Source organism: Nymphalis io, chromosome 4, assembly GCF_905147045.1.
Source record: "Nymphalis io chromosome 4, ilAglIoxx1.1, whole genome shotgun sequence".
Classification (NCBI taxonomy): Eukaryota; Metazoa; Arthropoda; class Insecta; order Lepidoptera; family Nymphalidae; genus Nymphalis; species Nymphalis io.
Genome location: NC_065891.1, coordinates 172,598 through 196,173, shown reverse-complemented (window position 1 = coordinate 196,173; position 23,576 = coordinate 172,598). Strand labels below are relative to the sequence as shown.

Below are 23,576 nucleotides of genomic sequence, written 5' to 3'. Positions count from 1 at the left end.
AGTGCCGCGAATTAAACATACTCTTGTTATCAAAAAGGGTTTTCTTACTAACTTATTACTAATGAATTGACTGCAAATTTTAATTTATTTTATTCGAATATCAAGTTTATTAGGGCCGTGTACGTGACGGGCTCTTTTGTAACTGTACAAAACCTACCGCATTAAAAAAAACATTTCAGTTTTTTTAAATATCCCTTTTTCATCGAAAATACCGCCTTAACAAAACATCTTATGTCGCAAAATGTCGCATCGAAGTAATAAAGCGCTTTATTTGGCTAGCAATAAAATTAAAAGAAACCAAGTAATTCTGTGTTTTTGTTTATTATGCGTTTGAGTACTTATCTATGTGTTATCTATGAGTTAAATACTAAGATTATGTTCATAAAACATTTACATTCAGATAAAGCTCGTCACGATCAACCTGCGGTGGAGGAATCTCCTTCAGATAAAAGAACAAATGTGAAAGTATTATATTTACCATGTAACATTTTCTTAAAGTGACGCGAGGTGACTTATTTGAATTATGAAGTAAAGCCGATAGCTCAGGAACATATCTATTGTACTAATGTACCTAAATTAATCACATAGATAAAACCGTAGTTCCCTTTCATTTATATTAAAAGTGTTGATCGAAGTTTATTTTATTAAAATGGAGGCAAAGGAATCTGAAGCACAAGAATACAATCCCTTTGAACATCGGCAAGTTAAGAAACCGAACTCGTAAGTACATTTTTACCAAATGCAATGTAAAATACCTGCCGGCGGTAGGAACTTTAATTATATTACCCTTAAATTTATTTAAAATTATCATATTGGTGTTATTAAGAATATACAATGCTTAAGAATTTTTGTTCCCAAAACCTTTCGAAATTTAAATGAATTTACACTTCAAATAAGAACATAAAATTGTCCATTACTAATAAAATTGAATTGAAAAAATCTATTCATAAACAGAAATCTTATACTTACCCGAATGTATATTATGTACTTAACGAAATGAGAACATTAATCTTTTTTGAAGTTGATTTATTACATACAACACGAGTATTACTCATTACTCGTGCATACAATATATTTTGAAAATATTTTTCAGCTTCATCAGGTCGTTAGCTAATTTACTAAAAGCCTCCCTGGGATCTGGCATCCTCGCTATACCTCTGGCATTTAAAAACTCAGGATGGGGTGTAGGAATTGTTGGGACCGTTATAATAGCATTTATTTGTGGACACTGTGTTTATATTTTTGTAAGTATAAAGTTATACGGTCACAGCACGTTCAACTATTCTACTTGTAGTTTATAGTGGTGACCACAATCAAATAATACATCTGATTTATGGATTACATTCAACACAAACAACAATTTAAAAAAATATTATTATTACCAATCAAATATGTTCAGTCAAATATGTTTAGTCTACTGGTGGTAGAGCTTTGTCCAAGCTCGTCGGTACCACCCAGTCATCAGATATTCTACTGCGAAACAGCAGTACATGGTATTGTTGTGTTCCGGTTTAAAGGGTGAATGAGCCAGTGTAATTACAGGCACAAGGGACATAACATCTTAATTCTCAAGGTTGGTGGCGCCTTGGTGACGTAAGCGACGGTTAACATTTTTACAATTCAATTGTCTATGGGCGTTGGTGACCATTTACCATTAGGTGGCCCATATGCTCGTCCGCTTTCCCATTCTATAAAATAAAAAAAGTTAATACTAGAAATACTTTCTTTTATATATAACTAAGAATTATTTTTATCAGTATTTAATTAAAAGTAATATAATATAAATTGATTTGGTAGCATTATATTTAGCTGTTTTTTTAGCATTTAATTAGAAAAATATATCTTACAGGTGTCGGTATCTAGAAATTGTTGTAAAGCTGTTCGAAAACCCTTACTGACCTACGCAGAAACATGCAAAGTAGCCTTTGCTATCGGACCCAAGAAGCTTAGGTCTTTATCTTCCGCTGCTGGGTGAGTTTCCAATTAAACTCCCAACCCCAATATATTTAAATTTCTTCCTAAGCCTTTCGTTCATTTCTTTATAGAGCATTCGCGGAATTTTCTTTAGTTTTCACTTATATTGGAGTGTGCTGCATATTTACAGTGTTGATAGCCGACTCAATAAAACAGGTTTGTATGTTTTTTTTTATATTTCTTACAAAGTACTGCGTTATTTTGCATAACTTGATTATTAAATATTATATGTCTATTTCCGTTACAAATTTTGTATGAATTTACGAACTCATTATTAATTTAATTTTTTTTTTCTTGGCGGAAAGTATATTTTTATATTTAGTTATGTTTGAAATATTATTTTTTGATTATACATATGTATTTTATTTGTAGATGTAAAATATATAAAATTAATCAGTTATGTAGATGAACTATATTTTTAAGAATATTAACATTGGCTACAACATAAAGTAATTATTAAATAAATTAATAGTGTCTTCAAGTGTAATTATTTACTTAATTTTTTTTATGTGACTGTTTCAAATAATATAATTTGCCAATGTAAATTATATATTTGCAGTTACTTTGCCTTCATGTGCGTATGTTACAGCTCCTCGACCAGTACGTGCCGGGGTACATACTGTCGGTGCAGTACTACTGCCTGATATTAATCGTCCCTCTCTGTCTAATGGTACAGATACGGTATTTGAAGTGGTTGGCTCCTCTCTCTTTGACGGCCAACATTTTACTTGTAGCGACGTTTGGGATTTGCATTTATTACATATTCAAAGATGAAGTTACGATATCAGACAAACAAGTGGTTGGATACGCGTCTAGATTCCCGGCATTTCTTTCGTAAGTACCTTTGAGTAAACACATATCGTGAAAAATTAATGAAATGGTGTTAGTTATGTCCTTTTCTATACTCCTGAAAAAGTGTATGCAAAATTTCATGAAGATTCGTTAAATAGTTCAAACGCGAAAGCGTGACAAACAAATCTTTATAATATCAGTATTTTTTTTTGCTTTACTTTATTTTGCAATATATATATATTTATTAAAATTAACTCTGCGTTATTGTAATAATAATATTATTGAAAGGCTTACAATACTCTCAAATCAGCGTTTATCATTCAACATAATGAAATAAAATTGCTTATAAGAAGACTACTAAACCTCTGTTTAACCGTTCCTAGTTACATATCATAGTATCAACGATAAGAGATTAAGGAAGCTCAGTAGCTCTAATTCAGTCTAAAATTTACCAAAAAATATAAAAGGGTGTACACGTGGCAATGACTTATACTAAAGTAAAATTAACAGCCTATAATAATTCCACTGCTGAGCTAAGGCCTTCTCTCCTATTGATGAATACGTTTGGAGCTTATTCCACCATGCTGCTCAAGTTCAGGTCGGTGGATACACATGTGGCAAAATTTCCTGGTGCAAAATAAATGTTTTAAAATACTTAACACACTAATTTGACATTAAAACTTAAGTTAATTTTAGATGATTGAAATCTTGCAGAAACATTTGAGCAAAACACTTACTTATCTTATTTGCTCAAACTAAACTTAAGGCGCCTTAAATTTTTATTGTATTACCACTTCGTTATTTTTTATTTACCATATTTAAGGCGATTAAGTATAACATTTATAACACCAAATTACCCTTGTTGATTCAAAATATAATAGTGCCTTATGAACTATGCTAATTACATATACAATAAGTACACCAAAAAAATCAATAAGCATATGTTTAAGTGCTAAATTTTTTTAAGTCATTTACAGGCCAGCGTTTTACCGTTAACTTGCCCTATGAAAAGCATCGACACGGTATTAAAGTATAAAGGCTGCTGACCCTATTATATTATAACTTCCGACTTAAGCATAGCCGATCAACGTTTCTACTCTTAAAACAGCGTTAGTGCTCAATACATATGATTCTCAGCAGCGAACGATGCCTTGATCACAACAACAGTCGCTAACAGTTCTAGCGTGTCATATCATATGTCACGTGTAGACAAGCATCCCTAAATTTCTGTGAATAATTTTTATTGATTCAGTTTGAGCGAACATTTGTTATGGAAACACCAAAACACTATCTCTGGTTCTCGAGGATAACTCTTTCTTTAAAATTTTGACACTAGACACAACAATTGCTGCATTAGTCAATATCATCAACGTTCGAAAGAAGTCGCCTCTTCCAGAAAATTGATACGTCATGCGATGACTTTTATAGGCACTACAGCCTTAGACCTATGTCGGCGTCATTTATGATTTCATTTATCGCATATATTTGAGATCGTAGTTGTGTATAAATTAAATAAAAATAAATAAATGCAGACATAGTCGGTTGCCTGCCTGACGATAACATTTTTGGTTAAACATACCAAAACAATAGTATTAATTATTCAAAAAATTTCAGAACTGTAATATTTGCTATGGAAGGAATTGGCGTGGTAATGCCAGTGGAAAATAATATGAAAAAACCAGAACAATTCCTCGGGTGTCGAGGTGTCCTGGTGATAGCCATGACTTTCATAATGCTACTGTACGCTATTCTGGGGTTGTTTGGATACTTCAGATACGGAAATGAATTGAAGGGATCTATCACCTTGAACCTGCCATTGAATGACTGGTACGTTGTGACTGTGTTTTATTGCAACTAATTTACTAATAATAATAATAAAAGGGTTTATATTTATTAACTTCCAAATAGGACGTATATATTGAATTGTATTTCATTAGCGTGTGATAAAAAACGAGTTTAGGTTCAAAATTCCTTCATTATTTAGAACAATATCTGCCAATAAATCAATGTCAAAAAAGAAAGAGTGCCCCTTGTAAAGACAATGTACACACGACACACAGACGTATGCATTAGCAGTGTGATTAAGTGGTTCTCACCAGTGGCTTCTATTGTTACAACGTATTCCTGCGATACTGTTGATAAATTCGCTCTTATAAATATTGTAACTAATTTGAAGACATGTTTGACAAGACAATTACATGCTTGCTGTATTCAAATAAGTCATATATAATTAAACCACCCGCAAATGACCAACATTGGAGCAGCAAGACGGAAAAAGCTCCACGCCATCCAACGTTTCATTACTTCAAAAGCGGGACATGTCTTCACACTTTAATATAAATATAACATAACAATACTCATCATTGTTGGCAAAAGGCGAATGAATTAACCTCCTAATATAAAGTTTACTTTTAATTTATTAATTAATTAATATTATTAATTTGTTTATTTACAGGCCTGCTATCTGTGGAAAGATTTTCATAGCCGTATCGATTTTCTTCACATATCCTTTACACTTCTACGTTGTAGTAGATGTACTCACTAAATATGCAGAACCAATTATTAAAGAGAAATATAGAAATTTAGCCCAAATTATTGGGAGAATAGCAATTGTATGTTTGTGCGGTAAGTTATAATATTAGGTACACATTTATTTATTAAAGTAAAACATGAACACTAGCGTGTCAGTGTGTGCTTTTCAGAGATTATATTATACCGTAGCCGTATTGAACGATTTTAACTGCATTATATCAGTAGACATTGAATATGATCACGTAATTATTTTATCAATAACCTTTCCGTACCTTAAAATAATAATTTATATAATTAATTGTTATTTTACACACATATTCAGGTGGTATTGGCATAGCATTACCAATGTTGGAACAAATCATCAACATAGTCGGCGCTCTCTTTTACTCAATACTCGGTCTTATTATTCCTGGAATTATTGAGACTGTCAATCGATGGGAAAATCTTGGCAAATATAATTGGATCCTGTGGAAGAATATTCTCATTGTATTATTTGGTTTTTGCAGTCTGATATCTGGTCTTACAGTTACAGTTTTTGATATAATTGAAAATCTCAATAAAAAAATTGAATAAAACAATTATTGTAAATTTTTTTGTTTATATATTTAAAGAAACACATATTAACCATTAGTGTAGCCTTAAACTGTATAGGGTTTTTAAAGAAAAGGTGAACCCTTCGAAAAGGATTTAAAAGGGTTTCAAAATAATAAAAGTTAGAAAGGGAAAAAAGCAGCAAAACAGAAATTAAATTTAATTCGAATATAATAATATTGTAATATCAATACTTGATCAGTTCGATACTTGATCAGGCAAAGATACGCATAGCCGTATGCCTTCGCTTAGGTTTAAAGGTGTGCGAGCCTCACACATGTCCTAGAGGTACCCGGGTGGATCATTTCGGACGCCATGGACTTAGCTGCCGCAAAAGCGCTGGCCGTGCATATCGCCATGGGTTTCTTAATGACATACTTCGTCGGGCTTTTGCCACAGCATCGATTCCTGCTACTTTGGAACCGAATAGTTTATGCAGAGATGATGGCAAGAGACCCGATGGAGAGACATTAGTGCCATGGTCGATGGGACGTGTTCTTGTGTGGGATGCAACTTGCTTAGATACGCTGACAGTATCTCATATCAAGAATATGTCTCGTAAAACCAGTGCAGCCGCTGAAGCTGCTCTTATGGAGCTAGGTTTTAAAACATTGGGTCCATGGTCGTCCGATACAAAAAAAATCATAAAAGATATTTCTAAGAAACTGGTCCACACTTCTGGTGACCCAAGAGCTGGCGCTTATTCAGCCCAAAGGCTGAATCTAACGGTGCAGAGAGGCAATAGCGCCAGCGTCTTGGGTACAATGCCACAGGACATTCTTTTAGACGACATGTTTTTGCTTTAAATTTGTAATGTGTATTTCGTTCTTTTTATTTTAATCTTGTATGTTAGCGTATATTAATTAGGATTTATAAATTAGAATTTAAAAATAGCACCTTGTAATATCATAGTTTATAATGTACAGGAGCAGCTGCCGCAGACATCAATGAAAGTAAATCACTCATCACAATTAGTAAAGTCGCTTCGAGACTAGCGATATAATAATAATAATAATAATATCCTGGCACATTTTTCACACACGGCCATCTGATCCCAAATTAAGCTTGTATAAAGCTTGTGCTATGGAAACCAGACAACTGATATACTACATATACTACTTTTTCTTTTGTAAATACATACTTATATAGATAATTACACCAAGACTCAGGACAAACAGACATGTTCATGCACACAAATGTCTGTCCTGGATGGGAATCGAACCCACAACCTTATATATATACAACCTTATATATATACAACCTTATATATATAGATATACTTGTCATTTCTTGAAAAAAATTAATAAGCGCTTTTTACACGAACAAAATATTAAAATATATCTCTTTCAAAACATCGTATGGACATTTTAATTAAAAGCAATGTGATTTAATTATTATTTAAAAGAATATAAAAAACACCGACATGTTCTACATCGACTTGACCGAAAATAAATATAAATTTCCTAAATAAATATAGTAAGATATTTTTTTTAAATCAAAACCAAATATACGTCTCATATCTTAATTAAACAGGTTCTATAGCCATTTACAAGATAACATAGTTCGGAATGTTCACATTCTAGATAAATATCAAGAAATCCATTTGCTAGTATTTGTCATATATCTGACAAATGAGTCACCTGAAGGTAAGTGATCACCGCCACCTAAAAACATTGCCGCCCTATGAAATATTAAGCACCCCTTACATCGTCGATGTGCTACCAAACTTGGGATATTAAATCTAAGCCTAGCAAAACTATATCAATTTAAAAGTAATCTCGATAAAAAAAAAACGCTGTTATATTTTTAAATATATACCTACACCGTGTTAACGTGGACGCGGTGTCCGGCGTACGTACGTACAGTCATTCACAGACAGTTCTCACAATATCAATCATAGTGAGTGATTGAGCCAAGTGCGCAGTATCGTATTGATAGATATTATATAACTAGCATCGATATCATCAAATTTGGCGTGGCCACTGAACAATAAGTATTCAGAATTTTGGAGGTTCAATATAAAATTATTCGCGTTTTAACATAATCTATACAATATACATTTAACAAAGTAGTAGAAATGTGTGGGTCATTGGGTAAATTTATCAAAAAATTAGTGTAGGCAATAAAAAAATAACCTAACAGAATGCGAAAATGCATTTTTAATAAATCCTAATAAAACCGACTTTAACTCGAACGAAATAGCAGGCACCAGCTTTGTAGTAAAATACATTGACATTCAACACACCAACTCTTTAAACTACATAACTATGAATCTCAGAGGGAACAGCCTCAATATAAATATACATCATTATGAATATTACACTATGTCATTCATAAAGTATATTAAACGATTTTATTATTTTAACATTATTTTATTAGTGGTAAGAATGCGTGAATCTTAACCGACGATCGTGGGTTCGAACCCGCGCAAGCACCACTGAATTTTCATGTGAATTTTACGGTGAAGGAAAACTTGCATATATCTAATTTCACTGAAATTCTGCCCAATGTGTGGTCCATCAACCTGCGTTGAAGAAGCGTGGTGGAATAAGTTCCAAACCTTCTTCTTAAAAAGGGAGAGGAGGCCTTAGCCCAACAGTGGGATATTCACAAGCTGTTACCAAATACAAAAAAAACATTATTTTGGCTACATTCTGTAAGAAGTTGATACAGGAACATGATTTCCGACGAACGAAGTCACATGTCGCTGGTGTTCGTTTAATAACAAGGTGTTGCTGCAATTTTATATTTATAAAATGTCTATCAGACTATCAATGAATAAAGCTCATGTCGTGGCAGTATTGCATTTATAAATGTGTGTTTGAGGGGCATACGACGGAACTAAGTGAAATCACGATTCACTATAAGATTCACGTTTGATATTAGTTCACCCTGAAAAGTAATTTGACCGAGTGCCCTGTTGTTAGCCCTGAGAAGGAATAAAGTATGTAGAGTTAATTCAAGCGAAGTACAGATGACTTAGCACACATGTTCGTTAACAGTAGAATCGCGATAGCTGCAAACGATAGGCCTGCAAAGGTAGGTCATAAATCTTTACCTCTTCTTTTTGGTAAAGGATCATGTGTATTTTCAGACAATGATTGATATTATGAAAGGTGGTAAATGGTGGTATATCTTTATGCAAACCCGTCTGGGTAGGAACCACCCACTCATCACATATTCTACCGCCAAACAGTAACACTTAGTATTGTTATGCTTGAAAAATGGACATAAAATCTTAATTCCCAACGTTGTGGCGCATTGGAGATGATGATGCAAAACTTTGAAATCGGGCTTGAATATCAGTATTTAGACAGTAATCCAAGGTTTAAGCCTGGAACCCCATGTTCAGTTGTTTAAGGTACAATACCAACGAAGCAAATGAAATAATTATACTAAACAGATTAATAGTACTTAATAAGGAAGCGTTCGTCACGTAATGTCCGCAACTCAAATACATGGAGATATAATAAACCCAGTATGATAATATTAATCATAAATAATAACAAGATGTTAATTGTAGAAAGAATAGAAACGCGTCGACATCTCGAGCTATCCTTGACCCGTTTAACAATGTAACGTCTTACTGAAAATTTTCGAGTCGGTCACATCACACGTGTCCAACGTGTATTTATAAAGTAGACATTTCATATCCGGCGCCAGCTAATTATTGAAGTTAAATCCAATTCAACTACACAATATTACAACTGTGTGCTCTTAATTACAACGTTTTATTTGACGTATGTAAGCATACCTTACAGCGCACCACGTACCTTGCTTTTTGGTTATTTTCAATTTTTATTATTATCACCGAGTAATTATTATCTATTATAATATATTTTTTTTAATTAATATACAATTAATCATTTATATACTCAATTAAAATGTTGTATCTACATCTACTTACGTAAAAGCACAATAGCTGCATTCCAACAAGACTAAGATGACGAAAACGCTTTATAATTCTGAAATCTATACTAGATCGCATCGAAGGGACAGATTGCCAAAAACCGTATCTATAATCAGTGCGTATCCTATATTTATAAACATTATTGCAACCTAGCCGCCTGTCTGATTCGTGGGACCATCACAAGCGCCGGCGCAGTGCGCACACTCGGAAACATGTCGTGCGCGTGAACGGTTGTAGTAAATACAACTAACGTAAACAAATAACACATTACGAAAATTTGACAGAGAATCTAGGACAATCTGGCGAATATGGCAAACAGCTATAATATGAAGGAGTTCAGCTCCACGTGAGTACCAACGTTATATCTCTCGCCATTCCAGTATTTATATAAAACATCTTTTATATAGAACCATTTCAACATTTATTTTAAGAGTGATTTTTCTACACAGTGAATAAGATAACACAGATTTACTAAGAATACGAGGCTTGCTTAAACCGGTTTCCTTATAGATTTTCCTCATAGATCTTGGATATAAGGAAACATATCTAACCCCCTTCCATAACCTATTAAACAAATTATAAACCTGTGCAAAATTTAAACCAAAAGTGTCCTACTTTAACTTTATATTCTATTTCCTGTATTCAATTATTATAAATGATCATTATGTGATATTTTTAAGAAAGAACTGAAGGTAAGGTAAGGTAGGATAATTACATGCAGTATCAGTAATATTATATTTAACTTTATAAACGAGCTGTTTTTTCTTCACCAGCTTTTCTCAAGGACCGTTGATGGTTTTATTTTATTTTTACCATTTTTAAGTAAATGTAATTCTAAAATATTTAATAAAGGAAATTTGGTAAAAAAGCCATGCTTCTTGTCTTGCCTAAAATTTTACTTGTGAATACTTTTGTCTGTAGATTAGTTTCCTCCAACCCCTCCACCCAGGTGGTTGAAGCACTTACGTACTTGATTGATGTTCTTAAAAAGAAATCGCTTAATTTACTGTTATAAAACTGGTTGTGATGAGATGGCTCTATCCTATTTTGCCGGAACAGATAATTTATAACTTATATATCAATATCGAATAATATATAATATAATAGTATGTACACAAAAGGCTTCTCATGTTCTCATAGCGTGATATCACATATGTATCATGTTATATATATAATACTAACGCACCATGCTTTTAACTACAGCTCTATGTGTTTATGGCCTAGTGGTAAGAACGCGTGAATCTTAACCGATGATCGTGGGTTCAAACCCGGGCAAGCACCACTGAATTTTCATGTGCTTAATTTGTGTTTATAATTCATCTCGTGCTTAACGGTGAAGGAAAACATCGTGAGGAAACCTGCATGTGTCTAATTTCATTGAAATTCTGCCACATGTGTATTCTACCAACCCGCATTGGAGCAGCGTGGTGGAATAAGCTCCAAACCTTCTCCTCAAAAGGGAGAGGAGGCCTTAGCCCAGCAGTGGGACATTAACAGGCTGTTACTGTTACTGTACTATGTGTTTATTCAAATATCTTGTAACATTATAAATTTGAAGTTATTCGACGCAACAATGTGCATCGGCTTAACGTAATTTTTAACTTGGAGATAAGTCCGGCGCGTTTAAATTTTGTCTTGTATTTGGAAGGCATGCTTTGTAAGTACCTATCCACCTAAAAAGTGGGTAGGTATTAAAAATTGATTTTCAAAAAGTGGTCCATGACCATTAAAAAATATAAAAAGTTTACAGCCCTTGTGTAGTTGCTAAATAATTATTGTAACAAACAACATTGCAAAAAAAAACGCATTCGTTTTTTTACTGCCAAATTTCCAAGCGATTACTATGGTAGTCTGAGATAATCGACCGTGACCAACGTTCTCGTAAAGAAACAAACAATGTAAGCGTTGTATTGTCTTGTAATACAAATTAAATTATGTAGAGATTGTGGCATTACTCCAAACGAATGGCGTACCCATTAAGATAATTGCGATGTATATTAGAAAAGTTATAATGACGTCCTCAATATAATTATAAAATCATTTGTAATATAAAGAGCATAAATCTATGCTCTGCTTATTTGTATTATTGGTCACTGATGTTTGGTATATTTTCTTAAGCTTACGTATTATCATACATTTCAATAAATTGCCTTTTACGCGTTAAACGTTTATATACTAAGTATAGTATAGTAATGTGTTCAATTAAAAAGTACTAGAAAGATTCCTATTAGTGTGTGTTCCTGTTGTTAACAAACACAAAATTTAAAATATCGATCTGGTTCACTTTCACTTGCACATTTAATATATTTTAAATTTGTTATATTTTTTCTCTCTTACGCAACCTGAAACAAGAATCCAGATATTTATTTTTATGACAAAAACTACTTTATCTCATTAACATCGTAAGGCACATCAAAACTATAATTATTTTTAACACAGCATACATTTTTCAATTTCTGTAAATTAGTTACAAATATCTAACCAGCACAATAAATACAATAGGCATGATGACAGTATAAAGAATTAAAAAATAAATGATTTTAGAGAAGAAACTATTTTAAATGGATTCTAAAAAGTGATCTCATTTTAATATACATATTGAGATGAATGAGATTTTTAATAAAACAAAAGTATAAAATTCTGCAATCGGCCACTTTATTTGAAACACCAATCAGAGCGAATGACGTCACGCATCAGTATCTATAACCCTTTCTCTTGAAAAGTTGTTGTGTTTATGCGTTTCTAAATTAATTTTGCATCATTTAATCAGTTGATTCGTTTGTTATTCGGGGTTTTGTCAAGAAAATAAAACATCCAAGGTCCGTCAATGATGGAACAAGGTTTTGTTAAGGCAAATTCCTCTAATTTGCCCAGGATTGATTTGTTGAAGTTAGGAAAGTTTCTTTCATCAAATAAAGACTTTTGTTCATATAAATTTCAAAATCTGAAAACTTCCTTGTAAGTACATTTTTATTTATCTTTAGTGTTATCATAGGTTTTTTTCTGTTAGCTATATAGTATTACTCGCAGATGAAGAGCCCTTATATTGTTACCAGTAAGAATTTTTAAGACAATATTTCATTTAGCTCCACTAGTACTGAATTTGTGAATTTACCTATTTACGAATACTTCTATAAATCTAAATATATCATAAATATACAAAAATCTTTATGAATCTCTGCCTCTATATATTTAAATGAAACATCTGATCTCAGGTGATTATTTTAAACTAATAAACACCCTGTCCATCGCCACCTTCTGTATTCGTATATTAATCTCAATCATCAATTTTGTTTATTTTAGATCCTCACGACCGTCATATGGGGATGATGCTATTAGCTAAGTGCAACTTAAACGCGAAGGGAAAATTTGCACTGTGAAATGCAATGAAATGCCACTTATTTCTCACAATTTTCTTGTTTGGAACATACGCAAACAATTTGTTAGATGTTGATATTGATGTATTTTTACACAGAGGGACCGCACACCACTTGTAAACTTTGGAATTCATTTTTAACCTTAGGAAATACGCAATACTTTCTGATTTTCTTCGTTGAGTATAGACACAATACAACGTTTACTGTCGTTTACTGTGGCGCGACGTCACGTGCAGGCGCCATGACACCTACGGGTGTTTTCGAGCGAAATTCAAAATAGGTAAATGAAAATGCAATTATTTGCGTAAACAGTAAGTTTATTACTGAAATAAAATGATTTTCAGTAATAGTAGACGTGTACCTACATTATAGAAGATTATTTCAAAATCAGTCATCATGCCTATTATGAAATTAATAATACAAATTGTTGAAAGAAGTTTTGAAGAGATGAAAGAGATTTGAAGCTTATTCCAAGAAACCGCAGAATATGTCGAACACCAGAAACGACCTAAAAATATGCCCTTTATTTTAAGCCCCGTCTTAGACTGCCTTCGGCTAAACAATCCTTTTTTAATCCGTCTCCTTCTGGATCACGAAGGAGGCTACAGCCCTCCACACTAATAACCTGTGAACCATTGCCGACATGACAGCTCCCAGAGTGAGCGGACCAGGTCCTGCCTCTCTGCCTAGACTAATCTGAGTAATACCCAATTCGGTTTCTTTCGTCTAAAAATCTTTAAAAACTTATATATTGAAGACAATCGGGTTTCTATTTAGATTATGTAAGTGACATTCTTATGTTCGATGGCTGTCCTCTATACGTAACAAAGGGTCCGCTGTAATTCAAGCAATGCACCCTCAGACCTCGTGCACTAATCTCGGCCTGGCCCGAGCTTTGTCTCAAGCCTGCAAGAAGTCAGTGGAGCTCACATCTATGTGGTATACACACATAGATGTGAGCTCTACTGCTACCCGGAAGAATTTAGTAAAATTAGGGTATTAATAAAATGCCTTAATACTATAAAATTATCAATAACTTTACAACAGTTTTGAAAGGCGTAGAAATAATATTGATAATAATGCGTGAAGTTATATGCGTTAGACCTTATACATAAATAGAATTTACCGCGCTGTGACTTTACACATTACGTATAATTCTTCTAATTAATAGTTATAGAGGACAGAAATTTTATTTTTGATACTACAACAGTATCAACGTAACGACCGGCTGCTGAGCAAAGGCCTCTGCTATAAGGAAACGTTTGGAGTTTGTACCGTGTGCTTCAGTACTGGTTGGTACATTTATATCGAGCACTAGATCATGTCAATTGAGTGATGCCGTAATTTTAACCTGTTAAATTTGAACCTTTCGTTTAAGATCCACGTATTATATCTGATCTATGTTTTGTAATAATATGTACTTGTATAAAAACAATCTCTTTATGTTACCATAACAAATACATATTAGTAAATAGAATTTTAAACTAACCGAAAAATCGAGGGTTGTTTCTGCATTTCGACTATTTCTCCCAATAATATATCTAAAAACAGAGACGAAGCTTTAATAACGTCCGAATTATTTAATTATAGTTATGATAGGCTAAAAGTTGCTTGCGTAAGAACTTGTATATCACCTGCTCACCTTCAAAGAGTTAATATACACAACAGATCCATAACCTCCATTGAACTGTATTTCTAAGTGATACCTACTCGCAGTTCAAAAGACTGATTATTATTATTATTATTATAGTATAGCCTTAGCATGGCCTTGTTCATCGATGGCGGTTAAAGTTAAACAATAAATTCCTATAATCAAATGTCAATATGATATCAAACAAAAGTAATATAATATCATAAAGTCATCATATGACATAGCACAATAGTAATCCTTATAATCCGTTTGAAGAGTCGTTTAATGGCCTTTACTATGTTTATTGTTTAAATAATACAATGGCTTTTATCTCAAAAGTACTTCAGATTTATTTGTTTTAAGACGATATTTTTTTAAATAGGACATACCTTACAAGTAGTAATATAATTTATTTTTGATATTGCATTACTCTTTAGAGAAGGATTTTTTTTCAGTATTCGACAATTAATTTTACGCCTGCAGCTCAATCTAAGATTATTATTTTTGTAAAAAAAAACTAAAATAAAAATATTCTTTATTCAAATAAGCTCTTATAAGCACTTTTGAATCGTCATATTACAGAATCCAATTAAAAATAAAGCTACCACCGCTTCGGAATGTAGATTCTACTGAGAAAAACCCGTATGAATCTCAGTAGTTAATGATGAATGTATGAATTTTCGATTAATTTACAAAGGCATGTTAATTAAATACAATTAAATTATTACTTATCCAGCAAGAAAATCGCGTTTGTATTATATAAATTACGTTTTCCGCTGTCCGCGAAATAATACGTAGAATATCTTGCCTAAATGTTCTAAATACATATCCGTGACCGTGAGCGTAATTTCAATCAACCTATATCTAATTTTGAAATGTTGTTACTTGTTTTATTACCAATATTCATCATTTTTCCACAAAGTTCCACTTACATTAATTACAAAATAAATCTTTAAGTGACACTCAAAGTGAAAAATAACTAATTTTATTTGGACCAAATGCGATCCAATTGTTGGTCTTATTATTAGGTTCTAAAAAAATATACGACTACTTTTGATGTTTATTATTAACACACATTATATAGATGCCGTTAATATTTTGACATAAATAGAATACCTATCGATTTAGCCAATGAGATATTTAATTCAAAGCGTTACATAACCTTAAACAAGACATATCTCACGGTTAATGTACTCACTGATCTTTACGTTATGTAAGCCGCTACATTGTTTCTACATACCAGTTTTTTCGATGGCTTAGCCGGATTTTACGCTATATTTATATGTAAAAATTTGCTACTCGCTTAGCTAGGTGAAAGAATACATAACTTTTATCCCAGTATAATTCCGTGGGAAGCTTGTATGTAAGTAGATGATGTCAGTTGGTAGTACATAAAGTCATCTTTAATTCCATTGAATACCAGCAATCTATTGTATCGCATTTAAATACTTTCGCTTGAAGGTAGTGGGTGGTGTGGGTGACCCAATGTCATCACAGAAATATACGGGACATAACATTTTATAGTTAGCTGCGCATTAACAGTGAATGGACGGGGATAATCGCATATCATTTGACGGGCGTAGTTGTAGGTTCGATTCCCACCCAGGACAGACATTTGTATGCATGTCTGGTTTCCATAGTACAAGCTCTGCTTAGTTTGGGATCAGATGGCCGTGTGTGAATAATGTCGCAGGATGTCAGGATGGTTGCATTAGGGCCAGTTTTCTTTAAAGTAAATGGGTTTGAACATGCGCCATTTCGCCGAATATAGCGCTTATGATGCTTACTGTCATAATAATAAAAAATATACTTCATTTGATTTTATTCCAAAGTATTTAATCTGTGTTTCTATTGTTATAATATAATATTAACTCTGAAGTCTGTATTGTTTATTCATCTTGCTATCTTTATGGACTTATTAAACTAAAATTATCCTGACTTACATTATAAATGAAAGTGAGTCTACTTGTTACGCTTTCAAGTCTCAACTACTCAAACGATCATCATGACACTGCACACATGTTGTGTACAGAAAATAATACAGAGTGCCTACCACCATGCACGCGGGAGAAGCCGCGGGCGGAAACTATTAAATTATACCTACATCGGCTAACTTATGAACTTATTTTTCTGGATTCGAATCTCGATTCGGGACAGTAAAAAGTTATTGAGGTTTTTTCTTAAGAAGTGCTTAGTTGTAAGACAGCATTTGATCTGTAATCAGTCGCGACTGTTTATCGTCCCATTGGATTATGAGTGCGTAGGAGATTGTTGAATAGTAATAATATGTAAAGGACGTACGCTGAAAATATTTACAAGCTCCGCATAATCACTATTCATGTCTTGCTGTGTCATGTTTATCTTCTTAAATATTGTTCGAGCTATTTTATTACTAAAATTATTATTTATCTGTATTTTAGGAAAAGTTATTCCGCTAAAATTCTGACGATTATAATCTTAGTATACTCACGCTGGTCACAGATTTACTAGGAAATGATCGACATTTATTCATTTCGTTCGAGCACGTACGCCATAATAGGATGTTTATATATTTGATTGGTTTAAAAGCATAAATATTGTTTGGCTGTTTTTTCTCGGTATAGACTACATTCCCGCCCGACGACGTTAGCTTTAAATTATTTTGTAAACTTATAATTCAAAACATCTTGTAAACTACTATTACTACTGATATTTTACCATTATTATGTAAATTTTTCTCTTAACTATATTTTAAGTAAAAAATTAAATTTAAATGCTAAATGCCGCTATTAATATTAACACAAAGCAAAAAGATAGGTATTATAATAAAAATAGAAGTGTATTTTTTTATAATATGGAGCTAAGAAATGCTTTGGATAAAGCAAATGCGAGACAAGCTGACATATATTAACAACTTTTTTAAATGTTTTTTCAAAACTTTTTTGTAAGGTATATTTAAAGTGTGATTAAGAAATATGAATATAGTTTCCAGTATTCAAGATAAAATTATCATAGACAACATAGAACAAATTTCATAATGTCATAATTATATAGCGATACGGATAAGGATTTAAAAAAACCTGTTTTTGTAATCTGTGAAGTGTGTAAGGTAAACTATTTGTAATATATATGTTACAGCGCAGTCATCACAGAAAATGGAGTGTTCCCGTCTACAATATCTATCAGCACAATTAACACAAAATGTAAAGAAGATGAATTAGAAAAGGAATACGACCCCTTCCAGAGCAGGGAACTGGAACATCCTAATTCGTAAGTTTCAACTGATTATTGACGAAATCACATATTTGGTTTGATGTTCAAACTATACATTTTAACTAAATACCTATTGGTATCAGCAATTGTGACGTTTTCATGATGACCATTATTATTATAATTCTGATATTTAATTGGTAACAGCCTGTCAATGTCCCACTGCTGGGCTAAGGCCCCCTCTCCTTTTTTGAGGAGAAGATTTGGAGCTTATTATACTACGCTGCTCCAGTGTGGGTTGTTGGCATACACATGTGGCAGAATTTCAGTGAAATTAGACATATGCAGGTTTCCTTACGATGTTTTCCTACACTGTAATTTAATTATATAATATTAATTCATATATATGAAATAATCGTTAATTTTCAGAGATGTCCGGTCTTTTGCAAATCTTTTAAAATCATCTCTGGGATCAGGTATTCTTGCAATGCCGGCTGCATTTAAAAACGCTGGAACAATCGTCGGCATATTTGGCACCATTATCTTGGGATATATCTGCACTCACTGCGTATATTTGTTGGTAATTTTCCTTAATATCTTTAAGACATTAGTGTAACATATTTTATTTAATTATATTTTTGATTCATATAAGGTAGTACCTACTCTATATTTTGATTTTGATACGGATTACTCAAAGCAGAATAAAGCTTTATTACATTATAATGTATTTCATGTAAAAATAATAGTTTTGAGACATTCTTTTCTTAGAGTGTAATAAAAGTTTTGCATTCCAGGTTAAGACTTCACAAGACGTGTGTAGAGTATCGAAGGTCCCGTCACTCGGTTACGCTGAAACCGTTGAGGCAGTGTTCGCCACCGGTCCACGATCTTTAAGAAAATTTTCTAGATTCATGAGGTGAGAAAAATATATTTTTTTACCGATAGTAGGGATTTATGTATACAGCATAAAGATGACGCTGGCTATCATTTATTCTCCCGCCGAACTTCTTAACGGCACTATAACGGTAACACCGTGGTTTAAATGTAAGTGCCATAGTCTATGGATATTTTTTTTTTATAACTTAGGTAGGCGGACGAGCTTATGGGCCACCTGATAGTAAGTGATCGCAAACGCCCATAGACATTGGCATTGTAACAAATGTTAACCATCATCTTATAAATTAAACATCATTGTTTCGCTTTATTTTCAAGTATATTTAATATTAAGGGTAGTCGCTAAATTATTAAAAAGCAATTAAACGCATAATATATATATTTTGTTTTATTTACGAAGTTCTTCTAAATCTGAACAATAGTTAAAGGACTCGAACTAATATTATTGAATATTAATTATTGTTCCTTTTGACCAGAAGAATTTAAACTGATATTTATTGATTGGAGTCGATGTCTCCTTGAAAAAAATGATTCATCGTGAGACAAAAAGAATTAGCGGACATCAATGCGATAGAAAATTGTGTGTCAATGTCGTATTCATTGAAATTAATAATAATAGTTCCGTAAAAAAAAAATTATACAACATATTATATTAGACCTTATGACTATTTAGTTACTTTTATGTAGTACACAAGCAAGCTTGAACCTCAAGGAAGGACATAGGCTACTTTTTATACATAAGTCCACCTCGCAAACATGTTAGTAAAGCCGCGGGTAAACTAGAATTTAATAAAAGATAATTATTAGAAACGGCTTACAATCGGCGAAGATGTCGACTAACATACGAGTACACACGAGATCAAATTAAAACACGAGAAAAAATACGTCGAATTAATTACCTCTCTTTTTGAAGTTAGTTAAAAAACAATAAGGTTAAGACCAGCACTATGTTATACAATAAAATTAATGAATGATTAAAACAAAAAATAACATAAATCTTGTAAATACGTTTCAGGATATTTATAGATTGGGCAATGGCCCTCACGATTCTTGGCGCATGCGCAGTGTATGTCATCCTGCTCGTGGAATCCGTACAGCAGGTATTTTGGACAGCTGTCAACAACTCTATCATATTATTTAGTAATGTTTTTTAGCGTTATGACGATGTAATTTTTTAATTACTAACATAAAGCAAAATACTGAGTTAATATTTAAGTGTCATTGTATCGGTTTATCTTTATTTTGTATGGCTAAAGAGTGCGAGTATGGTAGTATACAGTTATCTTATCTCGGGATCCGACTAGAAAAAGATATCTTACTAACTTTACGCTATTAAATATTTTTATATATTTACGATATTGCCATGATGGAGTGGTAAGGACCCGGGGATCTTTACAGAAGGTTGTGAGATTAACCAAGAGCAAGCAACACTCAATTTCAACTACTTAATTTGTATATATCGGCTTGACGGTAAAGGAAAACATCGTGAGGAAAACTGCATGTATTAGGACTCTTAATCGTCAACCAAAGCGGCAAAATGTAGGCCACTACTTATCCAGTCACTGTTCACACAGGACACATATAAGATACGAGGTAATAAGGCCGAGGATCTTACACAACTCATTTTTTTTTTCTTTTTACAGATTGTCGATCACTTTTATGAAGACAACAAGCTCAATACGACTTTGTACTGCTTAATGTTCCTGGTTCCGATACTTGTATTTACCCAAATTAAGAATTTAAAATATATTGCTCCGTTTTCTGGATTCGCCAACATCTTGCTAGTGCTAACGTTCCTCATTTGCTTGTACTACATTTGCAATGAGTTTCCTAGTTTTGATTCACGGCCAATGGCAGTACCAATTGGCAGGTTACCGCTATTTATCGGGTAAGGGAATTTTTATTGATATAATCATCCGTTTTCTCTAATTCTACTTAATTGAAATTGGTTCAGTGTAATTTAAAACACTACACAGAAACGTACTTGGCACTTTTTATACTGTTTATATAAAGTATCGTCAATATGATATAACACCATATATATATCTTACTGCTTGTTAAGACCAGCATTAATTCGGAAACATGCAGTTGTTTTCGCTGCTGAGTTAAGCTGAACTACAAAATTTAGCTTATAGAAAACCCCATGATGCTAGTATGGATTTTAAACGGTTTTGTTTAAAATGGTTTATCTATAAATAATGTGCTATATGTATTATAAATACCTAAAATGATACTGATTTTAAATTGTTTCAGTACAGTTATATTCGCAATGGAAGGAATTGGCGTCGTCTTGCCCGTGGAGAACACCATGGCTAAGCCGCAACATTTCCTGGGTTGTCCCGGAGTATTGAATATTACAATGGCCATCGTAGTCCTTTTATACATGGTCATGGGTATTTTGGGATACTTGAAATACGGTGACATTGCTGAAGGAAGTATCACCTTAAACTTGCCCACTGAAGAAATGCAAGTACTTATTCATTAATAATAAGAGTATATAATTAGGTACATAATGATAATCTAACACAAAAAACATAATACAAAGAACTATACGCAGCACGAAAGACAATCTTATCGATTACTAATAATTTCATCTAAACAATCTTCGGTTCGGGACATGGAAATATTGAAATTAGATACGTATCTACCACTATCTGTAGTGCATTTGTTTACACTAACATATACATACGTATTACATACATATTACAGAAAATAAATTAGGAAATACTACATATAAATTAATATATAGCATACAAGAAAAATACTTAAAAACAAGAAGCGAATGTATCACACTAAAAACATTTACTGAGAAATCAATGACGATTGAACAAAAGTTACATAGTTCGATCACATGTATTCCAGTTATAGGATTGAGTGAGTTAATAAAACCATGAAGAAAAACATTGTTCTAGATTCGTAGAGGCAATATTTGATAGAGCATTGGCCGTGTAGAATGTGATTAAGACTTCTTACAGCCAGCTACTTACCAGTATCTTTTGGCGAATATAATAATTTATTACTAGGAGGCGCATTTGCACATCTGCCTTTTTAAAATAAATAAAGAAATATTTTTCCGATTTTTTTAAACTATTATTTTAGACTCATAACAATAATCCTAAAAACGAATGAAAGTTAACTATTTTCCAGACCAGCACTGATGGCTAAAGTTTTCATCGTCCTTGCAATATTCTTCACATATATCCTGCAGTTTTACGTGCCGATGGAAATAGTTTGGCGCAACACAAAGGAACGTGTTCCACGCAAATACCACAACATTGCGCAGTCGGTAATGAGAGCCTTCTTCGCGATACTTACTGGTAATCATTACGAGTCTGAATTTTATTATTTTACTTGTCATCAGCTTCGGTTTTAGGCCTTAATAGGCTATAGTCAAGGTGAGCTGAGATTGAATTGTCGCCCGCTTAATTGCCTTTCATAACCGTGTAGCTAGGAGCTGGATAAGCGTGCGTCTGTCAAGGGCGCACTTTGCAGACCTAATATAAGATAATCTGTAGGCCGCTAAGGCACAAGCACACAGAATTAATAAAATTTGCGCTAAGTTAAGACACAAAATTTGTGTCTAATCTAAATAATAGATCTGTGACACTGGTCGAATACGAGATGAATTATTCAGAGAAATGTGTTTCAACACATGAAAACTCAATGGTCACATTAAGGGCCATTTTGGCTCATTCTTCTTTTTCATTTTCAGTGGTAGCTGCAGCCTCATTACCAAAGCTAGAGCAAGTGATCGGTCTAGAAGGAGCTTTCTTCTACTCCTTCCTTGGACTAATCGCTCCTTCTGTAATGGAGCTAATCTTCCGTTGGGACAGAGGCTTAGGCAGGTTTAAATATATCCTCATTAAGGACACCATACTTATCATTTTTGGTACGTTTGTCCTCGTGACTGGAGTAATGCAAAGTATAAGAGAAATTATCAGGACTAACTAGTGATGGCTGAAGTGTTTACAATTAACGTAGTGCCTTGTAACAAACTTTATTTATACAATGTTTGTAAATAATTGGACAATAAATCGTTTTTATTACATGTTTGGTGTATTCATTGTCGGTGTTCATTTCTACTTAATACAATTTTAAAATAACTGACTGGCATACGAAGCAGTCTAAATCGGTAGGTCTAGCAAGATAAAATTTTGCACTTTGAAAATCCTTATGGAGCGGAGCACTAAGAAATAATTTTTCAACATATTCATCTCTTAGTGAAGTTAAATGGGACATGAAAGCTTGTTACTTAATAAATAATAAGTGATTGAAAACTAAATGACGAATAAAATTGCTACATGTTTTTCTCGTGTGGTAGACATTACTATAGGATGATGGTGATGATGATGATGTCTTGCTGACCGAGTTCGGCCACGACGGCCAATCTCAAGAGAAATTGGCCAACCACAAATAACATATTATAGCACACAGGTGGTAGTAGGGCTTAGTGGAAGCTCGTCTGGGTAGGTACCAGTCACTTATCAGATATTCTACCTGAAAACAGCAGTACTTGGTACTGTCGTGTTCCGGTTTAAAGGATGATTGAGCCAGTGTAATTACAGGCACAAGAAACATAACATCTTAGTTCCCAAGGTAGGTGGCGCATTGGCGATGTAATCAATGGTTAAAATTACTTACAATACCAAAGTATATTGGTGGTATATGGGCATTGGTGACCACTTAC

At 33.1% G+C, this 23,576-nt stretch overlaps 2 protein-coding genes across 3 annotated transcripts; both read left to right on the top strand.

The window, feature by feature from the left end:
- The first annotated feature begins 405 nt into the window (after positions 1-405).
- On the top strand, positions 406-5,908 carry LOC126781700 (proton-coupled amino acid transporter-like protein pathetic). Of its 2 annotated transcripts, none has more exons than XM_050506678.1 (8): positions 406-720; positions 1,094-1,244; positions 1,850-1,971; positions 2,046-2,130; positions 2,651-2,808; positions 4,381-4,593; positions 5,222-5,391; positions 5,621-5,908. In XM_050506678.1, the coding sequence occupies exons 1-8, from the start codon at positions 650-652 to the stop codon at positions 5,869-5,871; spliced, it is 1,221 nt and encodes a 406-aa protein (XP_050362635.1). In that variant the 5' UTR covers positions 406-649; the 3' UTR covers positions 5,872-5,908. The 2 variants fall into 2 exon arrangements, with proteins under 2 accessions (XP_050362635.1, XP_050362634.1); XM_050506677.1 differs by having other exon boundaries at positions 2,564-2,808.
- A 4,054-nt stretch (positions 5,909-9,962) lies between these two features.
- Positions 9,963-22,937, top strand: LOC126781689 (proton-coupled amino acid transporter-like protein pathetic). Its single transcript, XM_050506657.1, has 9 exons — positions 9,963-10,145; positions 17,924-18,055; positions 18,425-18,575; positions 18,790-18,911; positions 19,905-19,989; positions 20,533-20,777; positions 21,143-21,355; positions 22,037-22,206; positions 22,602-22,937. Exons 1-9 carry the CDS (start codon positions 10,108-10,110, stop codon positions 22,838-22,840), a joined length of 1,395 nt encoding a protein of 464 aa, XP_050362614.1. The 5' UTR covers positions 9,963-10,107; the 3' UTR covers positions 22,841-22,937.
- The last annotated feature ends 639 nt before the right edge of the window (positions 22,938-23,576 follow it).

Excerpts from the sequence above, each read along its gene's own strand:
- LOC126781700 (XM_050506677.1), top strand. The coding sequence starts at position 650 with ATGGAGGCAAAGGAATCTGAAGCACAAGAATACAATCCCTTTGAACAT. Across the intron at positions 721-1,093 it reads CAAGTTAAGAAACCGAACTC|CTTCATCAGGTCGTTAGCTA; the intron begins GTAAGTACATTT and ends AATATTTTTCAG. Across the intron at positions 2,131-2,563 it reads TAGCCGACTCAATAAAACAG|CTCCTCGACCAGTACGTGCC; the intron begins GTTTGTATGTTT and ends CGTATGTTACAG.
- LOC126781689 (XM_050506657.1), top strand. The coding sequence starts at position 10,108 with ATGGCAAACAGCTATAATATGAAGGAGTTCAGCTCCAC. Across the intron at positions 18,576-18,789 it reads CTCACTGCGTATATTTGTTG|GTTAAGACTTCACAAGACGT; the intron begins GTAATTTTCCTT and ends TTTGCATTCCAG. Across the intron at positions 21,356-22,036 it reads AACTTGCCCACTGAAGAAAT|ACCAGCACTGATGGCTAAAG; the intron begins GCAAGTACTTAT and ends ACTATTTTCCAG.